Here is a 22,317-nt window from a genome sequence, read left to right as displayed (position 1 = left end):
GCGTTAAACCTGACACACCCACATGGTATTTACTGTGCACTGCTTTCAGTGGAAAAGTAAAAGTTCCAGATACTTCTAATTCCACACAAATATGAGACAGAAACATTGATTATATCTGTAGACCTTTCTATTGATTTATAGATTAATAGTTTTATACTGGACAGAAATTACACAGAAAAAAGTTGGTTCTTAATCAAATCCTAATGAGTGAAAATGAAAGTGTCATGGAGTCACTGATCAGCCTCACGATATTAACATTGACATAAAAAAATAATATCGAAGAAATAAATATATAAAATAAAATCTAATTAAAAACATATATAAGTGATAAGTTCCTTACTGTTATGATCTGTAAGTTATATTTCTTCTTCTAGCTGTGGTCCCAACAAACTCATGGCACTTTAACAATATTATTTTACCATTTATCTGAAAACAATGACTGTTTATTCTTGATATATAGTCCTCTGCACTGAAAAAAAATCATTCTTTGGATGAACATAAAAAAATCATGGAAAGGATTTCCACCTGATTACTTTGCTTCATTTCAGCACCATGTTATCTCAACATGATTAAATTTCATAAATGTTAAGTTACTGAATTTCTTGATTATCAAACATGATTTTACAATGTTTTCGTTTAAAACATGAAATTATTGTGTTAAAAGTACATGATATTCTTTTTTTAATGTAATGACCCCCGAAGTTCACTTTTTTGAGTGTGTTAATTATTGTTCGAAAGGTCTTGCCATACACGTTTATTCCTGTGTATTTAGTTTATTAATTTATTCTTGCATTTTGTTCTTCATTCGTTTCCATTTCATTTTCTTTGATTAGTTTTATCCTCTCTTGGTTTACTGCTGTGTTTTTTAGTTTCTTTTCTGTTGCTGGTTTTGTTTTATCGTTTTTATTGCACCAGTAATCTTCACTCATCACGTCATTCACCTGCTGCGCCGCTTCATTATCACATGTTTCACCTGATTTGCCCTCATATTGATTTTTCACTGGATTCTCTGATCCTGATTCACATCCAGCTCGTTGCTCTGTTCTACATTCTGGTTTTCCTGTTTCAGAGTTTTGCACAACGTGCGCGTCCTTTTTTTTTTCTTTACCCCCTGCGGTGCAAATCGGTCTGGAAGCGTATCGAAGGAGGAAAGCAGACTGACGTAAAACTTTTAGCTCAGGTATTTTGGTGAGTTAAATTCAAAACTGCTGTGGTGCTACCATTTCATACCGGATCACTTTCAGCGCCATGTTAAATATATAAAATGAATGTTGTCTATCGTGGTATAAATCCTCCATGAGTGCATGGAGGATTTATTATTATTATTTATATAGGTAAATTTTTCAGAGGGATACACGGTGAGGGGATCGTGATTTCAGTAATTACATGTTTATAAGAACGATATTTCATTGTCCTTCTTTGGAAGTGTCCTGCATCCAGACAGACATTGAAACACTTTTTAATATAAGTTGCTGCTTTGACATGATCACAAAAGATATGCACAAAAATCTTCAATAAAACAAAATATTTGAAAATTAGGCACCAGACAAGTGAATGACAGCATCATCAGCCAATGTATTGCTGAACTGATGTGGTAAAGCAACCAGAGCAGGAAGCTTAACACTAAAGAGAACAACAAGAAGAAGAGCTGCCATCAATATTGTTGCAACCAGGCATGTTTTAATATTACACAATTCAGTTTTAACAAGTTGCTCAAAGTCTAAATGTGCATTGTTTTAAATGCAAAACAACATGTTGTTTTGCATTTAAAGTGTAAAGTTTACCTTCGAGCAAACGCCCCCCAAAGTTATCCCATTGCCCCGTGCTGTCATCTGAACCCCCCGTTGAGAAACGCTATGCTATGCCCAACATTCTTCCAATATCCTGTTGGCTGATTCTGTACATATTTTATAAATTAATGCTTGTATCAAAATATAAAACGAAAACAAAATGTGCAGTGAATGAGGGAAGAGAAGAACTGACAACTGACCTGGGATCTGATCCTCATCATGTCTTCATGATCCAGATTGTGTCGAAGCATTCTGCGATCTTCATTGTGCCAATCTCTCTTCTTCGTCACTTATAGTTTCTGGGCCAGAGAACAATGTCAGTCCATCAGGGGATAGCTCTCTCTCCCTCTCTCTCTGTTAAAGTCAGTGTGAAACACAGTTTGTGTCAAACTTTGTTTTAAAGACCAATAACAACAGCTTGAGACTGAGATCCAGTGAGGATGCTGATCATGCGTCTGAAATATCTCATCTGACTACTTTTCATTTAGAGGACTGTGAGGCCTGTCCGTCTGCTGACTGATTACTGAAAATCATTTGCACATGTGGAGGAAAACTAACTGGTGGCACCACTATGCACACAGCACAATGCTAACAGTAACCACCCCCGGATCACTTACAGAGGTGGTTACTGTTTACTCCATCTCAAAGGGGCAAAGATTCTGAAGTAGGTGGTTTAGTCTAAGTTCAAACATAAGACCAGCTGAGAGTTTGTGGAAAAACTTTCAAACTGAAGTTTGTAGATCTTCTCCAACCAGTCTGTCTGAGCCACAGCTGCTTAGAAATTTGGTTTTCAAAAAAAAGTCAGCCACATCCAAAAGTGGTTCTCCAAGTATTGGCTCAAGAGGATGGATATAAACAAACATTTGCATATAAATTTCACAATCATGCTCTACTCTATGTTGGGCTGTCAAATAAAATCTAATAAAGCTCTGGATGCAAGCAGCAAGTTGTCTGGTGATGTCCAGCTGATGGCCCCGCTTTCCTCACTGGACATCACGTTTCTCTGACAAACTCTCTCAGATGCTGAACTGAAGATATTGTTGCTGCAGCAGCTCAAATATTCAATATGATAAATGAACATGAACAACAAAAGGACTGCAGACTTTAGGTTTTGTTGCTTTGCATCATTACCACCCCCTTTTGGTGCTACATGCCTTCTGCAGTCTGTAGATCCATCAATAATAACTCAATAACTTAGTGTGTAAACTAAGCAAGTTGTAAAACATGAATATATTTGCAGCAAATGAACACTAAAGTTGATTTGTTAGAAGCTGTGAAACAAACCCATTGAAAAATGTGGGTTAGATTCAGAGAGTGGACTGCAGCTGGAGTCAGTGTTTCAAGAACCAGTCCATCAGGGGATGGACTGGGATGGACAGACATATGCAGGACCTGGGTTTCAGCTGTCACATTCCCTTTGTCAAGCCACTCTTGAACAAAAAGCAGCATCAGAAACGTCTCGGCTGGGCTAAAGACAAAAAGGACTGGACTGCTGCCGAGTGGTCCAAAGTTATGTTCTCAGACGAAAGTGAATTCTTCATTTCCTTTGGAAATCAAGGTGCCAGAATCTGGAGGAAGAGTGGAGAGGTACAGAACCCACGTTGCTTGAGGTCCAGTCAAAGTTTCCACAGAGATGCCATGTCATCTGCTGGTGTCCGTTCACCGTGTTTTCTGAGGTTAAAGGTCAACGTAGTCGCCTACCAGTTTTAGAGCACTTCAGGCTTCCTGCTGCTGACTAGTTGGTCAGCAGCAGGAAGAGTGTGGCGCAGCAGGATAAGGGTGTATTGAGATACAGATTTCATTTTCCAACAGGAGTTAGCTCCTGCACACAGAACCAAAACTGGACCAGGTTTAAGGACCATGGCATCCCAGTTCTTAACTGGACAGCAAACTCACCTGACCTTAACGCCATAAAAATATCTCTGGCGTATTGTGAAGAGGAGGATGATGTGATACATCAGACCCAACAATTCAGAAGAGCAGAAGGTTACTGTTAGATCAACCTGGCCTCTCTTAGCACCTGACCTAAGAGTCCATCAGTGCCACAGACTGATGGACTCCATGTCACGCCGCATTGCTGCAGTAATCTGGGCAAAAGGGCCCCAACTCTGTACTGAGTGCTGCACATGCTCATACTTTTAATGTTCATAGTTTTCATGTGGCCAACATTTCCAAAAATCCTTTTTTTGTATTGGTCTTAAGTAATATTCTATTTTTATGAGATAAAGAATTTGTGGTTTTCATTTATCAGTTTTAGTCATTAAGATAAAAAAAAAATTAACATTTGAAATATATCAGTCTGTGTGTAACAAATTAATATAAAATACAAGTTTCCCTTTCCGACTGGAATTGCTGACATTTCAACATTTGTTATGACCAGGACCTGCATATGAAAGGACAACTCAGAGCCACTCTTTGCAACTTTAGCCATTTTTACTACAAAATTGGAACAGTTTGGTGAACCAGGCACCTCTGTATCATCACACTGCTAACATACAGACAAGACAACAATACCACAGTCATTGATTATACACTTCTCAATCATTTCATAATTATATATATATATTTACACACATATATAAGATGTAATCAGGAGTTCCAGAGTGTGGCGCAGTAGGATAAGGGTGTGGATAAAGTCGTCTGTGTTCTTTTCAAAAACTGGTTAGCAGAGACAAACAAACCCGATAATGTCATAAGTGTTGATCGCTGTGAAAGTTGATTTTTTTTTAATCATCTGTTCTTTGAAAGTCATAAGTGTCACATATAAACTGTCAGTAACTTTCATTCAGTTTGTAACATCATCCACTGACCAAGAGCATCATAAGTTTTCCTGGAAGCAGACACCGGTTAGTAGATGTGTCCATAGTCTGTTCATCAACCAAGGAAAAGTCACACTTTGGAAAATCATGGGGGGGAAGCCTTCCAGAGGGACAGATGGAGCAGAGAGGAAGGTGTTGGCCTGAAGCAGTCGGCTCAGTAGACCTCAGAAGCAACCCTGATTGCCGAGTGATGCATACAGAGAACATTGAATTAATCAGAGCACTGTTTCTCAACAATTGACACTGTAACACTGTTGACTTATTGCTCAGTCCAAAGTCAGTTTAGGATTCTGCAGACATGCAACTTAAATTCTTCATGTTTCTACAGTTTCTGACTCATGTATTTGACACAGTGACCTCTTTATCAGAACAGGCCAGAGAAAACTCCACAGAGTTCCCCGAAGGCAGAAGCAAAGCACGGCTTTCTGATTGTTCCAGTCTCCTCTGGAGCCTTGCCAGGAATTGGTTGGGATCGTCGTTATAGAGCAACATACTCCTGATTCAGATCTTCAACTGTGACATTCCTAAGACATTCTGAAACAATTTGGGTTTGGTCCTGCAAATTCCACCATTGAAATCAAAGTTCTTTAACACCTTTTCTAAAATAAAAACATTTTAAAAAACATGTTATGGCCCATAACTTAAGAAAACATTGCTTTTACCAAATGGTAAGACCTAAGTGAACTTTGTATCTGAAGACAAACGGAAGAAATAAAAATTACAACAAGCATTTTCAAGGATTTTGATGACATGGGCGACTCTTTGATTTGGGAAATATGTAACAGAAGGAAGAAAAAGGAAGGATAAGTCATCTGTCTGAGCCAGTGTTAAGCGTCTTTACTCATGATGGGCTGCTGTTTGACAGAATGCATCTTTCTATGGAATGTTATAAAACTTTAACATGACCTAAATGAAGCTGAAACAATTTAAGTGAAAGAATTAATAAATTTAGATCAGTCAACTTATTGGTCCATTTTCTCAATGTAAAATACTGGAGATTTTAAGTTAATGTACAATTGACAATAAGGGGCAGGAATGTGTGACAGGCAGCCATGAAGCTGCTGTGATGCTTTACAATCAGCAGGTGAAGGTGCAAACATGCTGAAAATATCCTGAGTTCAAATCACTTCCCACTTATCTCAGGCCTTAGTGGGAAACACTGAGGCTCCACCTTATGGCTCTGCAACTGTTCCCTCATCAAAACACAAGGAAACGTCCACACACAAAACTAAACAGCACTTATATGGTCCAAAATGCTGACATTAACAGCCAAAACCCCTCAAGAGTTTTTATGATGATGATCTAATTGTAACTACTGAAAATATGAAGGTGAGCTCCTCATCCTCTCTCTACAGCAGAGCCAGCCAGCCAACAGGAGGAGGAGCCAACTCACATGCCAGCTTCCTTCTGATCAAAATGGCATGGATCTTCCTTTCTGCACTCTTGGTTAAACCAACCAGTAAAGAAACTAAGTGTGACAAAAGTCCAAGTGGCTCTCCAATGTTCAACCAGGTAGAAATCCACAACATTAGACACAAAGTATCATCAGCCTCTTTGTACCACCAGAATCTAAAGGTTCTGCTCTATTGTGTTCGAACAAAGGCTACGATATGAGCTGCAAAGACATGAAAAACATGAACTGCATTAGCATCCAGTGCTGCTCACTGACAAACAGAAAACATTCATCCTTACAGGACTCCTTAAGGAGATGTTTCAGTTTACACAACCTGGCTGGTGACATTAGGACGACATACTAGCTTCAAATGAAAACTATGATGGGAGTGTGCATGTTAGCTCAAATGTATACAGGTTCCCAGCAGCACCTTGGAGGCAGATCAGTTAACATTTCCACCATGGTTTAACTTCCAATTACTTCCATCTTATTCTGGGTGTTCCTAGTGAGGTCCAGCACACACTGGGTCATGGAAGATGTGTCTGATAACTCCTTCTACTACAGAACTGCTGACTGGTAATTTTTTAACAGAAAGCCAAGATTTTCAGTAACAAAACACCAACAGATCAGTCAGTCACAGTGATTACATCTTAAAACCTATGAAGAGTTGAGGCAGAACCCGTGGACGGGTCATCAGAATTCTGACACAGATTTCTTGCTTTTGAAGCAGAAATGTTCAGGTGGAGAACATTTCTTAACAGAGACAACAACCTGTGTTCCTCAGACATAACCTGTGATTAATCTCAGTGTTGCTTACACTCACTGCATTACTGCTCAACTTAACAGGCTTAAAACTTTACATTACTGCTTTAAATTTTTTAAAAAACAGCTATAACTCTAATATTAACTCCACGCCTAATGGACAGCATTTTGTTTCAAATAGAATGCTTTTAAATGTACTTTAGAAATAAAGGGAGATCCAATTAGCTAATTATTGGTAAATAATTTATTTATTGGTAAATGTAAGCAAAGTAAAACTTTGGTATGCATAAACAGTAAATTGGGTTTGAATACTTTCTTTGGGCCCAATGAGCTGATGTTGGGACAGCACCAGCTCACCACTAGCACCAGTTCTATGGTAGATTCCAAACTGGATGATTTCATTTGCCATATGATCCTGCAGCGAATGCATCTTTTCACTCTTATGATCATGTTGGCAGTGTAAATGAGTGTGGGACAGACAGGTGACCTCCCCTCTTCATCATCATTAATGTACTTCAACTAAACAAGTGCTAACAATAGAACAATTAGCCTTCCTGTTCTGGGCCCTTAGACTTTCAGTTTGGATTTCTGAGGACAGACACTGAGTTAGCAGGTGGTGTTTGGGCATTTCTCTCAGTCACACACACACACACACACATTCAGGAGAACTGTCTTCTAACAGAAAATATTTCTTCACACATTCCCAGTGGAAGTTGGCAGTGGGATCTTAATTGTTTCATAAGAAACTTCATTCCAGCTGCTGTTCCAAACAGTCAGATCTTCACTCTTTTTTCTGCTTGATTGTTTCTGAAAATTTTCATAAACTCGACCAAATGAGTTTGTCTCATGATTACAAACATGTCTGATGATAGTCAGTGTGTTGATCGTCACCCTGGGTTCCTCATACATGCAGATACATTGAAATGAATCACTGCTCTAGTAGATGAGTTTTTCTACAAAGTGCATGTTGGTGTTTCCAAAGCATGTAAGGTGCAAAAGGCAGCTTTGTGATGACGAGGTGGGGTCAGGCGGAGTGGTTGGCTTGGCATATATTGATCAGAACAGTCTGCTGCTTCATGATGGAGGGGAAGAGGAAGAGCCAGTCTCAGTTTTCTTGTTCAGGAAGAAGAGATTTTCTCTCACTGTTTGGTCCAAATGAACAGAGGTCATAATCGAGGAATTTAATGCTGGATAATCATCAGGAAGGATCATGCCCACACTGGGTCGGGAAAAGTTTTTATTGAAGGTGGAGGAGCCGCAGAGCTGCTTTAAAACGCAGACAATTCTTTCCTTGAAATAACTGTGAACCCCAGCAGAGGCTTGTGGATGAGAAAATGATTCAGAGGTCAAACCTCGTCCCGTTCTTGAGTTTGACGCCCGCTCGCTGGGTAATCTCTAGTTTAGGAGGTAGAGTTTCCTCCTTTGAATAAATTCTGGACCCAAGCGAGGGGCGTGGCCTGATGTCAGGAGTCATCATCGGTGTCCTCAATCAGAACTTTGGTGTCGCGAGTCTTTGATCTGTTGGTGGAAAGGAGACATAGAAAACTTGAGACATTTGAAGCCACTACGGTCAACGCTACCGTCACAATAGTAATACAATTACCACCACTAATTATTAGAATAATAATGGGAAATTAATCTGCCCATTTGTGACTGAACTTAGCTTAATTAACAGTAATATTGTCTGTCTAAATTGTTTTTTTTTTTTACTAACAAGGCGACTGACTGTAAGATGTGGAACATTACCTCAGAGAAAAATAGATAAATTCCAATAATCAGTGATTTGAACACTTTCGCTAATTCGCTAAAGCACAGATAACTTTGAAAACATGTAGCACACTGAGCTTTCTCTCATTTAATTTTCCAAGATAAATTCTAAACTGCAAATTTACTTGAACATTGTGTAGTAAACCTTCACGTTGTGTTTTTTAGTTAAGCTATTTTTCAAGTAGTTAGATGTTTATGTTCATTTTCTTATTTTGAAGTTGCCTTGGATCATTCCTGGACAATCAGCACAACTTTGCTAAAAACACTGACTGGATTTTTAAGAAATGCTCACAGAGACTCAATCTTTTAGGAAGACTTAGTTGTCTTGGGGTTAGAAAACCAAAGCTTATGTACAAGACAATTGTTGAGGATGTCTTAACTTTTCATGTCCTCAACTGTTTTGGTCACATGAGCTGCAGAATAAAAAACTAATTTTTAAGAATTTTTTTCAATGGCAGGTAGGGTTAGGGTAGGGTTAACCAATGGTTAAATAATCACAAAAAGCTCTGTCTCATCTGTTCGCTGAAAGAGCATGGAAGACAACAAGAAATATTTGAGCAAATAGAATCCATCCTTTTCTTCATCAGTATGAACCTCTGAGCTCATAAAGGCAATGACAGGAAAATGACATCTATTTAGATTAATCCTGTTCCCTTTAGGCGTGAAAGATCAGTTCAACCACTCTTGGTTTGGTCCAGTGTAGGGAGATATTACACATTTTGTCACCAAAACATCTCAACAGAGCTGAAGTTAATGCTTTAACATTATCTTCTACAAATTAGTACTGGCATTGGCTTCTGCTAGATATCACGTATATGACTTTTGTTGAACTAATGTTTATGATTAGTGCTTCAGTTTTAGCAGAGGTAACCTTTTCGTTAGTAGTACTCACTTCTGCCAACAAGGTAATTTATGAAATTATAGCAGAAAACCAAAAATTCACAAAATCTGAAGATTGGCCAATATATTCTGATTGGTACATTCTGAAAAAGACTATAAGCAAAGCATGTATCGAGTGGAATACACTACTAACACAGATAATAGTTATGATATTGCAGAATATGATGAATGCTTATCTGGGACGAATGCTTACTGTGAGGCCAGCCGTGGCCGGCGCAGACTCATGCTGTAGCTTCTTTTCCAGCTTTTCTTGCCCTGCCGGTTCCTGACTCCGTCCTCCTGGTCCATCATCTGCTCCAGCAGCGTCTGGTCATCGGCGTTGAGAGGGGCCACACTGATGTCTCGGACCGCCCTGAACTCACCACAGTTATTCAGATGCTCGTTCTCAAGTCGGAAAAAATTCCACACGAAGCGTCTGGAAATTAGAAAATGATCCATAATGATTGGATTGCTCAATGTCCCCGATTACTGATGCTATTAATGTTGAATAAAGGATTTTAAAAAAATGCCTGCATCTTTTTCTGAAAAATCAGTAACCTATTTTGCATGAGAGAGAAACAAAAAATAGACAATGAAGAGATGTTTTATGAAGACAAATCCTTTTTGCACCTGAAGACCTCCAGCGGAGCCAGCAGAGTAGACAGAATGTCGGCCATCTTTTGAAACTTCGTGAGCGAGGTGAGAGTGATTGTGAAAACCCAGGCGAAACGCAGGAGCACATCCTCCACTATAGCACAGTAATAATAAGCCTGAAGAGACAAAGGACATGACACAGACCTCAGTAGATGGTTACATGAGTGAACACAGATCCCAGCGCGCTCTGCTGAAGTTCACCTTGTGCGGGTAGACTATCTCCTCCCGTAGGAAGGTGTTCTCTCCTGCATTTCGGTCAAACAGGCCCCAGTCCATCTTCAGATCCCAGATCAGTGTATAACAAGAGCTTACAATTAAACAGGCAATGTACAAGTACAGGTAGATCTTGTGTTCAGGTTCGGAGTCTGTGGAGGAAGGCGTTGGCAGTTAGTTAGGGGGTAAAGACTCACCAAGTCACAAATATTAAGGAGAAACAAATGGCTCCAAAGACAGTCAACTAGTGTCATCTGGACTGTACAAGGGAGGGAAGGACAGATGGATGGATGGTTGGATGGATGGATGGGTGGATGGATGATGGATGGATGGATGGATGGATGGATGGATGATGGATGGATGGAGGATGGATGGATGATGGATGGATGGATGGAGATGGATGATGGATGGATGGATGATGGATGGATGGATGGATGAGGGATGGATGGAGATGGATGATGAATGGATGGATGGAGGATGGATGGATGATGGATGGAGATGGATGGATGGAGGGAGGATGGATGGATGGATGGATGGAGGATGGATGGATGGATGCAGGATGGATGGATGATGGATGGATGGAGATGGATAGATGGATGATGGATGGATGGATGGATCATGGATGGATGGATGGATGAGGGATGGATGGAGATGGATGATGGATGGATGGAGGATGGATGGATGACGGATGGAGACGGATGGATGGAGGATGGATGGATGATGGATGGATGGAGATGGATGGATGGATAGATGGATGATGGATGGATGGATGATGGATGGATAGAGATGGATGATGGATGGATGATGGATGGATGGATAGATGGATGATGGATGGATGGATGGATGGATGGATGGATGATGGATGGATGGATAGATGGATGATGGATGGATGGATGGATGGATGATGGATGGATGGATAGATGGATGATGGATGGATGGATGATGGATGATGGATGGATAGAGATGGATGATGGATGGATGATGGATGGATGGATGGATAGATGGATGATGGATGGATGGATGGATGGATGGATGGATGGATGGATGGATGGGCAATGTGATGGTTGGATGAGAAGGACAGATAAAATATTTAGATGTTGGACAGGGAATAAAAGCTGTTTTTCCAGAAACAATTTCCAGTTTTTCAGATCTTGAGGACATTCTAGTTTCTCCAGACTGTAGGAAGAATTTATCTCATTACCAAAACCAAATGCATAGAAGTAAACACCTTACTTTTGTGTGTGCTGTAGAGGGCGGAGAAAGTCACGACAAAGAAGGAAGTGGAGTACTTCCCAGCATTAACCAGATGAGGAAAGGCTCGCTTGGTGTCCCGATAGCGCCGCAGACACTGGGCGAATCGGAACCACGCAGGAAGACACTTGATGACCGCCCGCACGCCATAGGAGTAGGTGTTACACACGCTTTCTGAACACAACACATCAATCAGCATCAGACAGATATTTTTCTACCAAGAGACCTTTATGTTCGTTTCACCTGTGTCACTGTAAAGTCCTTCCTCTTTTGTCCACTCCAGCTCAAAGCTGTAGAAACAGATCATGTACTCCAGATCCATCAAAACCACCACCAAAGAGTTTAACTGGTCAGCCAGCCAGAAGTCTGCAAATCCAACATGATGAAATGGAGCGGTCACCACTCTGAACTGTGGAGGAAGGCAGACAGGACACAGTCACTGCGACAGGTCCAGTTCACTGTCTCTTGAAAAATATCCTTCTGGTCTGTGACATAACAAAATATTTAAAAAAACAATCAGTGGACATGAAATCCTCTGAAAGGCCATGTAAAAATATTGACAACATACATTTTCAAAATCAGAACTTATTAATTCCAAGACTGATGCGTCTAATAAATAACTTCATACATAAGAAATGCATTTGTGCAAACAGCAAAGATGTAGAGAACACTACCTGCTGCTAAGCCACTGGAATGTTGAACATTAAATTTTTTTTTTACATTTATACAACTTATATATTGACTTCTACTTCTGCTTTTTTTCAGTGACTTCTTGGGAGCAACTGAAGCTAACTAAACAGGCTGTACTGCTGTGACCAACAGCTATAGTAGCTACAAGCCACCGTCAGACCCGGCTCCAGAGGATTTTTATTTAATATAAATAAATCATTATGTAAAATGAAATAACCAAGTTGTTTATTAATACAAAATAAAAAATATGACAAAAGTTTTAGATGAATTACCAAAAAATGATGAGTACGCTTCATGCTTAGCATAAACTTTAGCTCAAACATCTCAGAAATGAATGTGTCTGATCTTTGAAGCATGTTTCTGTTAATGCATAATCAGACAAACACTGTGTGTGAGACGAACTGTTTTAGGGAAACAGTATGCTGCCTATGCTAGCTATTCAGACAAAAGATATTTTGGATATCTGTAAAAACCCAGTACAGATTGTTGCCTGGTTCTAATCGCTCCTTACCTGAGCAGACCCTGCATCATCGCCCTGCTGCTGCCTCTGGTCTAATGTCTCTTTTCTCTTTCTATTGTGAAAATAAAGACTTCTTTTAAATATGTGAAAAAGAAACAGTGAGCCCAACTTCTACTGAAAGAGGAATGGGCTTATTTCTGGCACTAAACCAGCGAGGGATGGAACAACAGAAGAATAGCCAAAAATATACTCAAGTAAGAACAATTAACTCTTACTTGCTTAATTTTGCAATATGTTTGGAATTAAACATGAAAATGTCATAATTTGTACAGAAAAACAAAGAAAGAACCCAATTTAGACTGTTTAGCTGCAAAAATACTTCAGGTATTGTTTGTGTTTTTGAGATACTAAACTGTTACAAAGTCAACCTTTTACTACCTGAAGAACGTCTCCAGGATTAAAGGACAAATGTCATCCATTCATTTTTAGTTGCATTACCCTTCACTGAGAGAATAGACTTTAAAATACTGTTGGTAGTTTATAAATCACTGAACAGCTTAGCAATACAATACATTAAATATCTGCTGTTGTTCCAGACCTCTCCCTCTCAGGTCTTTGGTTCTTTTTCTGCTCTGCATCCCCAGAACCAAACATGTAGAAGCAGCATTCAGCTTTTATACACCACAAATCTAGAACAAACTTCAAGAAAACTGCAAGACAGCCGTAACACTGAGTTCCTTTAAATCGAGACTAAAAACCTATCTGCTTAGAGCTGCTTTTGAGCAATAATACCAACTTACCAACATGTGTAATGTCACTTGATATAATATAATGTTTCAGTTGTTGATTTTTGTGTTTTTCTGGTATAAAGCACTTTGAAGTGCCTTGATGCTGAAATGTGCATTACAAATAAACGTAATTGATTAATTGGTTAAACAGGTGACCCCCAAAGGTGAAAAATAAAACTTTGTTTTGACTGTAACACATCATAAAAACTACATAGCTGTGTTGCTGAATAAAATGTTCAATGAGAAGACATTATATTGTGAATGAGAGTCCCTACCAGTAGCTTGAGCAGCCAGAAGCGGGACTTGTAGTAACAGGTCTTTGACGGGTTGATGAGAAACAGGAAAAAGACGCCATAAAGAACCAGAGGATTGGCCTGCATTGGAATCCTGATGTTATCAGAGAAAAGACTTGACAGCAAGCTGACGCACCATAGCACCCCCAACAGGCCTGCAATCTGCAGCCGAACATAAAGACAGGTTCAGTCAGTGAATAATCCAACACATGCAGATAAACTCAGCTCTTCTAATGCATTAATACAGGCACTGACTGAGATGTGTGTGTGTGTGCGTGTGTGAATGTGTCAGAGAGAGAGCGTTTTCACCTCAAACAAATGTTGGTGGGAGAGATTGTTTCTGGGATTAAGTTCAAATATGAGGACATGATTAACTCCTGCCTGCCTCCAGCCGTAAGTGTTGATGCCTAAAAGATGAGAAAAAGATGGAATCATATCCTTTCATTCATAATTCTGGGCTCATACGTGACATCAGTGTTTTCTGAAAATAATTTCTTCTATTAGTAAAGCTTTCCAGTGTTTTCCTGAAAGAGAAGTCTCTGATATGAATTTGTTTGAAATTGGTCAATAAATTCTGATTGATGCATCTCTATGCCTTATTAAAGAAAACCAAATGGGCACAAAAAATTCAATTATAAAAGCGACTTAAATGAAAGCATGTCAAAGCATGATAAGTGGGGGTGGAAGGCTTCAGTGCACAACCATTTGTAAAGAAATGATTCTAAAAAGTGATTATAAATTCCATGCAGTGACTATGTGTCAGTGTGCACTCACCTAAAAGGAAGAGAAACTCTATTAACAGGAAGCCTCCTCTGTAGATCCTGACCACAGGCCAGACTTTAGAACCACTAATCTTCACGGCTCCTGTTGGACGAAACGTGATGCAACAGCAGAGGAAGAAAGAAGAGGTCATATTACTGAATATGTTGTGGTGTAAAAGTATTAATGAAGAGAACCTGTGTCTATAGTATAAATACATTTATGATTCTGCTTTTTTAAATTGAAATAATAAACTGAGCTTACAGTGTCACTTACACAATAAAACCACTGAGATGATTTAAAAAGATGAACTACTGTGCTTTCACTTTGTATACATAAAAGCTTTTAAACATTTCTCACAGAATACTGCAATGCAAAGTGTCACCGTTTTTGTCTGTAGTAACTGGATTAAATGCCAGCGCCGTCTTGTGATGTAATCAGAGTAAGTCAAACCGTAAACACAAAAGTGAAGGAAATTGTGAGGATTTCAGGAAAGATTTGAGCAATTTATATGCAGTTTTGAAGTCAGATGGAGTGATGAATAAGAGGGAGCTGCTGTTTTTCTGAGCCATATTGAAGCAACGATGACTCCAACATTTCTGGGAAGGAAGGAACCAACAGTGAATGGTTGGAGCTGGATATCTGTTGCCTCCAAATCACTGAATGGTAATAAACACATCTATGAACATAAAAGTTATTTATTTATAGTATTCTGTGAGAAATATTTTTTATTAAAAGGTTTTGTGAACAGAATAAAAGCAAAAGAAAATCTTTTTAAATGTAAGTGGTTTTATTTTGTCAGTGACACTTTAATGCATATTTGTCAATTCTTCCTCACTTCAAAAACATGACTGTCAGGTTAATTAGTCTCTTTACATTCTGTGTCTCTGTGTTGGCCTGCGATGGTCTGGTGACCTGTTCATGGTGAGCCCTCCTCTCGCCTGTTGACTGCTAGAGATGGGTACCAGCCCCTCTCCCGACCCCTCAGGGATGAAACGCGTGTTGGATGATGGACGGATGAGCGACTGAATTGACGTTTTTTGTGCAGTACATGGAGATAACATCTGTTGTGAATTGGTGCTATATAAAAAAACTGAACTGAATTTCCTTAATTGCTAAACTTATCACCAAGATAATAGAAGAATGATCATTGACATTCATCATTCTTATGTTAGATTATAAACGTAATGGGCACTAAATGATCATCATATCTGTGATTTCATTTCATCAGTAGGACAGGTATCAATCATACTGTTCTCATCTGGTATAAATTAATAGGGATGAAATTCAGAAAATCAGATTTTCATAGTTAAAATCTGGATATAAACTATTCTTAAATTAATTGGATCACATTAAGAAATATAACACCTGATCAGAGGTCCTATTTTTTTTATTACCATCTATAAGTTGTGGCTTTACAGATATCTTTAGAACACATATTTGTAATATCAATAACCTTTATTTAAGCAGATAAAATTTTTGTTGAGATTCACAATCTCCTTTTCAAGATGGACTTGGGAAGCTGGCAGATTATGAATATCAAAACTGACATTCAATCATCCATGTAACTTTAAAAGCATCAAAGCAGTCATAAATAATATTCTCCATACTACAAACTCCAGAATTTTATATGCAACAAACCCAGAAAGTCACCTGAATACTTTGTTAAGTGAGATAAATGATCTGACTGACAGGAAGTTGAACTTCTGCATAACACACTACGACCAAAGGAGAACCAAGCAAAAGCATCACTGACCTTTGCATATTGTTATGTGAAACTTTGTTTTATTTCAATCAATCAATTTTAGCTTTAAAGCACCCTTCATGTTGGAAGCAGCCCGCTAGAAACACATAACAGAGGGTATTTCTGAACTGGGTTTGAACCACCCAGGGTCACAATCTGCAGGTGCAAATACCTAAAAGGAAGACATGAGTTGTGAAGTACACTGAAACTGGTGGGATTCTCCCATATGCTCCAATCTCTGTAACACGGCTGATGGATATTAAAAGCGATGTACCTTTATCTTTACTTCACTTCCCTGGACTAGCCAGGGGAGTCATTGCTGATATTATTTGCTTAATTTCTTAATAAAATAATTCATTCTTGATTGACTCAGTGTTTCACCTTAAGTAAGACTTATTTATTTCCTTAATATTCTCCAAAACAATTTGTCATTTGATCTGTTTAATACAGATCAAATGGGTATTGATCTTAATATTTCCTTACAAAATTAAGAAAATAAATAAGGATACACAAAACTGGTAGCAATAATTGATTACAATGGAGTAGTAAATGATTTGAACATTTAGGTCTTTGTATAAGATCACCGCCAGTGCACAGACAGCTGTAGAGGTTTTTTTTTTATCAATTTCATCCCAACTCAAGATAGCTATTTGTGCAAGTCTATATTGAGTCAGAGTCATATGTTCCCGCAAGCAACAATGTGACCTACAATAAAAATAACTTGTGGGCAATATCAAATTCCATGAAGTAAAAACTGAGTCAACTTTTCATTGTAAACATGTCTGAATGTGTGTGCAAAAGTAGGTGTGTGCGCGTGTGTGTGCATGTGTGTGTGTGGCTGCGTGCGTGTGTAATACCTGTAATGACAACAGTGACAATCAAGACGAGGAATACTCCACAGTAAAGTCCCACTCTGAAGGTGGTCCAAGCTGGAGCAGGCTGTGAACACACACACACACGCACACACACACAAACACACACCCACACACATTTCTTAAATCCACACCATCACAAACAACCAAAACTTCTGGAACTGGAACCACTGGCTCAAAGAATTACATTTATTGAGTACAGTATGGAGCAGACGAGCTCCATACTGGAGTCTATACCCATATAAATCCAAACTGATATTATATGTATGATTGAACATTAGATGGTTTATTTGGTCAGACTGAAAGACTGGCAGAACCTGATTCGATCATTTGATTGGCCTTATTACAAAATTCATCATCAACTACAGCTATTCTACTTGAAGCAGTGAAATCAGAGACAGAGGCAGTCTTATTGACTGGGGCCTGGACAGAGCATCACTGCAGCGAGCATCACACTTCAACTAGCAACACATTGCAGATAGCATTTAGATTTCAGAACTTGGTAATTCTGTCCTCTGAGTATAATGAGAGTGACAAATTGAACTATCTTTTGAATAGTAATGTTTCTGATTCTTTTGATTTTTAATTCTTCGTCATTGTAAGATAAAAGATTATTCTATGCTGTTAGTTTGTATGGTTGTGCTACAGAGAACCACTGCATTATATGATATGAAAAAAAATTTCAAACAATATCAATGGAACCATTTTGTTTTCTTATTAATTTGGAGCAACAGAACAATGTTCTTCTGAACAGGAAATTTAAGCTGTGTCACTGACTTGTGCAGCTCCCAGTGGAGGAACTCTCAGCCTCTTCATGGCCTTCTGCCGGTCGCCGCCTTCCAGCTCAGTTGTGACCAGAGCCTATGTGAGCACAGACCAAAACATAAGAGACCATTGTTCTATTAAAACTATTTTTACACATGACTATTTAAATTTCTAGTTAACTCTGTGGTGTGTGTGACTTTCACCTCAGTCTCAGAGATGAGCTGAGTGATCTTCTTGCATGTATAAAAGGGAGCCACTTCAACATGGGCCACCCTCCAATCTGCCCCTTTGGAAGTTTCCAGAATCTTGTCATGCTTCTTGAGAATCTTCCTGAATCCTGTGAAGTTCAAGTTCTGACAGGAAATGAAGGGAAGTCAGTGAGTCAGTGAAGCCCACCAACAGCAGGTCAGTAGACACAGGTGACACATAATGTTAGCATAGCTTCCTAAATTGTGACTGCAATTTAACACCACTCCTTGTCCATCCATCAGATCTATTACCCACAGGGCAGCACCAGTGCCTCCATCTATTAACAGGGTAGACATAACAGGTACAGATGCTGCATTCCAGTTGTGGTTGGAACTGGGAAATTCTGACTTCCCAATCTGAAAAATCATCTTTAACATCCTCTGAAGTCAGATTTCCCACTGAGAGCCAGGAAGCAACTCCATCTACCCTCAGTGAACAATGTCTATAGTCGTTGTCGCCATGATAAAGTTACGACTTCTTAACTAGAATTCTGTTACTTTGGGTCTGATGTCAAACCCAGCACTGAGTTCACACTTCCCAGATAACTGGAACGCAGCAAGAGAACTACTTACATACAGTAAGAGAAACTTCAGAGTGGCTAATTAAACGTTGTGGTAGTGAGATGACTATACCTCCCTGCACAGGGAGAACATGGAAACTGCTCACAGAAAGGCTGCCAGTGGCATATGCTGAGAGCGAACAATCCTTAGGCACTGTGCCACGTCCTTATTCCAAAATTTATTACAGATTAAAATTCTCCAATAAAACCTGAAAAGAGCCATTGTAATGTGCTGATATTTGAACTTGTCAGTACATAAATTCTCTTATGATTACCTGATAATTCTGCAGCAGTATAAGACTGAGGTAGAACTCGGAGAAGGCCAGCTGCAGATCCTTAATGTTTCTATGTTTGCATCTCTCCTTCTGTGAAAGGGCGAACACAGTTTTCCTTCTTCTGAGGCCCAGCCCGGTGGCAGAGCTCTCCCTCTGGGCATCCAGCGATGACTGCAGCTCGTTCTGCAGCGTGGCGAATCGTCGCTGAGCCTCGGCCAGCTTTTCTGTTGGAAAGGAAACGAAAGTGACTTAGAGATGTAGAAAGAAGTTGTGCCTCATAGTACTATACTGCTGGAATTACCAGAATAGAAGGTATTGATTTTGGCCAGCTCTTTCTCACAAGTCTGGAAAAACTTCTCCTCAAACTTGGCATAATACCTCTTGACTGTATCATCATCTGTCACTGCAAAAAATAAAATAAAGCAGTATGTTACACCAATAAGGAATACTTGCCTTCATTCATTCCATGTAGATACTAAGTTGTAGCAGTCAAAGGGACACAGAAAGTTGAACTAATGAACTAAAGACTCTGTGGGGCTTGTAAATACTACTCAATGAAAAACCCTTTCCTTTGTTTTTCAACCACCAGGGGGAGTGGTGAGACAGATCTACAACAATAACAGGCACAGAACGTTCTACTTCTGTGCTTCTGTGTTTTCCAGGGATCTGGTCAATATGACATGGAGATACTGACCGAACATCCACTTTTTTAGGAGAATTATCACAGTTTTATTTCATCCCTTAAAGCTGCTAACAGAGTGAGGTTCTGTGGCAAGGTCAACAGAAACAATAACCACTATATGTTCAGTAAGGACAACACACACAATCACACACACACAAAACAATTTATATGCTGACTGGCCAAAATAAAAATTAACCCAGCAAATGGGTATGAGCCTACCTACTGGATAATTACTGCATAGGCAATTATATTTCAACTGGCAACAAATTATTTAACCGTAACTGCTGCAGTGAGTTGCTTCTCATTTCTAAAGAAACAACTCATATTAATCACAGAGCATCCTTAATGTTATCCTTAACCATAACATTAAGGATCTTATGGTTGTAGAAAAGATGTCAGTCTGTTTGAGAGGGGTCAAATCAGTGGCATGCATCAAGCAGAGAAGGAGATTACAAAAACTACTAAAATCGGGTTAAGAAGTATCCAACACGTTATTAAAAACTGTTAGGATTGTGGGGATCCATTGTCATTGAAGAAGAAATGTGGCTGGAAGAAAATCCTGAATAATGATGATTGGTGAAATCAAATCGAACAAAAACAGTAGAACTCTGGGGTATGTTTCACCTGTTTTATCCAAATTTATTTTTGTGCACAATATCTGCATGCATTTAAATCCTTAGACGTTCCCAACACATACTATTTAGGAATTATTAAATTTTATGTTGGTTAGGTTATTGAAAATGTAGGTTTAATAGCCTGCAACAATTGTTACCAGTGAGAAACTGCATAGTCTAATTGATATAAATCTGGCCTATTCATACACATAAAAATAAGAAAAATAACACGCACCCTTTTATTACAAGACATGATTTAGAGGTTCATCCAGGTATGCTATAGACAGACAGATAAATAGACAGACAGAAACAGTGCCTTGCGAAAATATTCGGCCCCCTTTAACTTTTCAACCTTTTGCAGTTTTTCGGGCTTCAAACAAAAAGATCTAAAATTATTTTATTATTCATTTGTGAAGAATCAACAACAATCATGAGGTGGAATGAAATTTATTGAGTATTTTAAACTTTCCTAACAAATAAGCTGCAAAGTGGGGAGCGCAATATTATTCAGCCCCTTAAGTTAATACAGTTTTGCACATTAAGAGACTGAAATGTTTGCCCATTCTTCCTTGGAAAACAGCTGGAGCTCAGTGAGGTTGGATGGAGAGGACTTGTGAACAACAGTTTTCAGCTCTTTCTGCAGATTCACCATTGGATTCAGGTCTGGACTTTGACTTGGCCATTCTAACACCTGGATACCTTTATTTGTGTACCATTCCATAAAGCAAAACGGTTTTGCTTTATGTTTGGGATCATTGTCTTGCTAGAAGATAAATCTCAGGTCTTCTGCAGACTCCACCAGGTTTTCTTCCAGAATGGTCCTGTGTTTGGCTCCATCCATCTTCCCTGTCCCTGCGGAAGAAAGCAGGCCCAAACCATGATGCTACTGCGGCCAAGTTTGGAAGTGGGGATGGTGTGTTCAGGATTATGAGCTCTGTTGCTATTATGCCAACATATTGTTTTTCATTGAGGCCAAAACATTGGATTTTAGCACCTTCTTCCACACGTTTGGTGTGTCTCTCAGGGGCTTGTGGCAAACTTTAAACAAGACTTTTTATGCATATCTTTGGGAAATGGTTTTCTTCTTGCCACTCTTCTATAAAGGCCAGATTTGTGCAGTGTATGACTGATAGCTGTCCTGTGGACAGACTCTTCCACCTCAGCTGTAGATCTCTACTGTTCATCCAGAGTGATCATGGGCCTCTTGGCTGCATCTCTGATCAGTTTTCTCCTTATTCCAGATGGAAGTTTAGAGGGATGGCCAGGTCTTGGTAGATTTGCAGTAGTTTGATACTCCTTCCATTTCAATATGATTGCTTGCTCATTTCAATATGATTGCTTGCTCAGTGCTCCTTGAGATGTAAAGCTTGGGAAATATTTTTGTATCCAAATCCTGCTTCAAACTTCTCCACCACAGTATCTGGGAGCTGCCTGGTGTGTTCCTTGGTCTTCATGATGCTCTTTGCGCTTTTAACACAACCTGAGAACATCACAGAGCAGGTGAATTTACATGGGACTTGAATACAATCCACCTGTGTGTAATGAAGTCCCATGTAAATTCACCTGCTCTGTCAATTACTTAGGACAACATTGGATCATTCAGAGATCCTCACTGAACTTCTGGAGTGAGTTTGCTGACAGTTAAAGGGCCCAGTAATATTGCACGCCCCACTTTGCAGTTTTTTATTTATTAAAAAAGATTAAAATAGCCAAGAAATGTTGCTCCACCTCAAGATTGTGTCCCACTTGTTGATTCTTCACAAAATAATACAAATTATTTTGTGTGTGTGTGTGTGTGTGTGTGGGTGTGGGTGTGTGTGTGTGTGTGTATATATATATATATATATATATATATATATATATATATATTATTTGTGGAGAAAAGCAAGAAAGGTTTTTGTCCAATTGAAAATAACAAAATAATAATGTTACCAACAAGGCTAGATTACTTTTTTGAAATAATTGATTTTTATTAATTATTGAATTTTTTCTATTAATAAGATTAACAAGGTACAAGAAAACTGTACCTGTACAGTTAT

At 39.0% G+C, this 22,317-nt stretch overlaps 1 protein-coding gene across 1 annotated transcript in view; it reads right to left on the bottom strand.

Moving 5' to 3' along the window:
* Positions 1–4,204: 4,204 nt before the first annotated feature.
* LOC129355752 (xenotropic and polytropic retrovirus receptor 1 homolog) overlaps positions 4,205–22,317 on the bottom strand; it is a 51,242-nt gene continuing 33,129 nt past the window's right edge. Inside the window, exons 3-16 of the mRNA XM_055025367.1 lie at positions 19,284–19,385; positions 18,983–19,206; positions 18,103–18,252; positions 17,912–17,995; positions 17,120–17,201; positions 14,534–14,623; positions 14,069–14,166; positions 13,742–13,921; positions 11,772–11,937; positions 11,511–11,702; positions 10,266–10,429; positions 10,041–10,180; positions 9,625–9,846; positions 4,205–8,282 (exon numbers count right to left, since the gene is read on the bottom strand). Of these exons, the coding sequence (XP_054881342.1) occupies positions 8,228–8,282; positions 9,625–9,846; positions 10,041–10,180; positions 10,266–10,429; positions 11,511–11,702; positions 11,772–11,937; positions 13,742–13,921; positions 14,069–14,166; positions 14,534–14,623; positions 17,120–17,201; positions 17,912–17,995; positions 18,103–18,252; positions 18,983–19,206; positions 19,284–19,385 (1,949 nt within the window). The 3' untranslated portion in view covers positions 4,205–8,227. The remainder of the gene's footprint in view (positions 8,283–9,624; positions 9,847–10,040; positions 10,181–10,265; positions 10,430–11,510; positions 11,703–11,771; positions 11,938–13,741; positions 13,922–14,068; positions 14,167–14,533; positions 14,624–17,119; positions 17,202–17,911; positions 17,996–18,102; positions 18,253–18,982; positions 19,207–19,283; positions 19,386–22,317) is intronic.

Source organism: Poeciliopsis prolifica, unplaced genomic scaffold (genome assembly GCF_027474105.1).
Source record: "Poeciliopsis prolifica strain line A6 unplaced genomic scaffold, Auburn_PproV2 SCAFFOLD144, whole genome shotgun sequence".
Lineage (NCBI taxonomy): Eukaryota > Metazoa > Chordata > Actinopteri > Cyprinodontiformes > Poeciliidae > Poeciliopsis > Poeciliopsis prolifica.
This window is presented reverse-complemented; position numbering and strand designations above follow the sequence as displayed.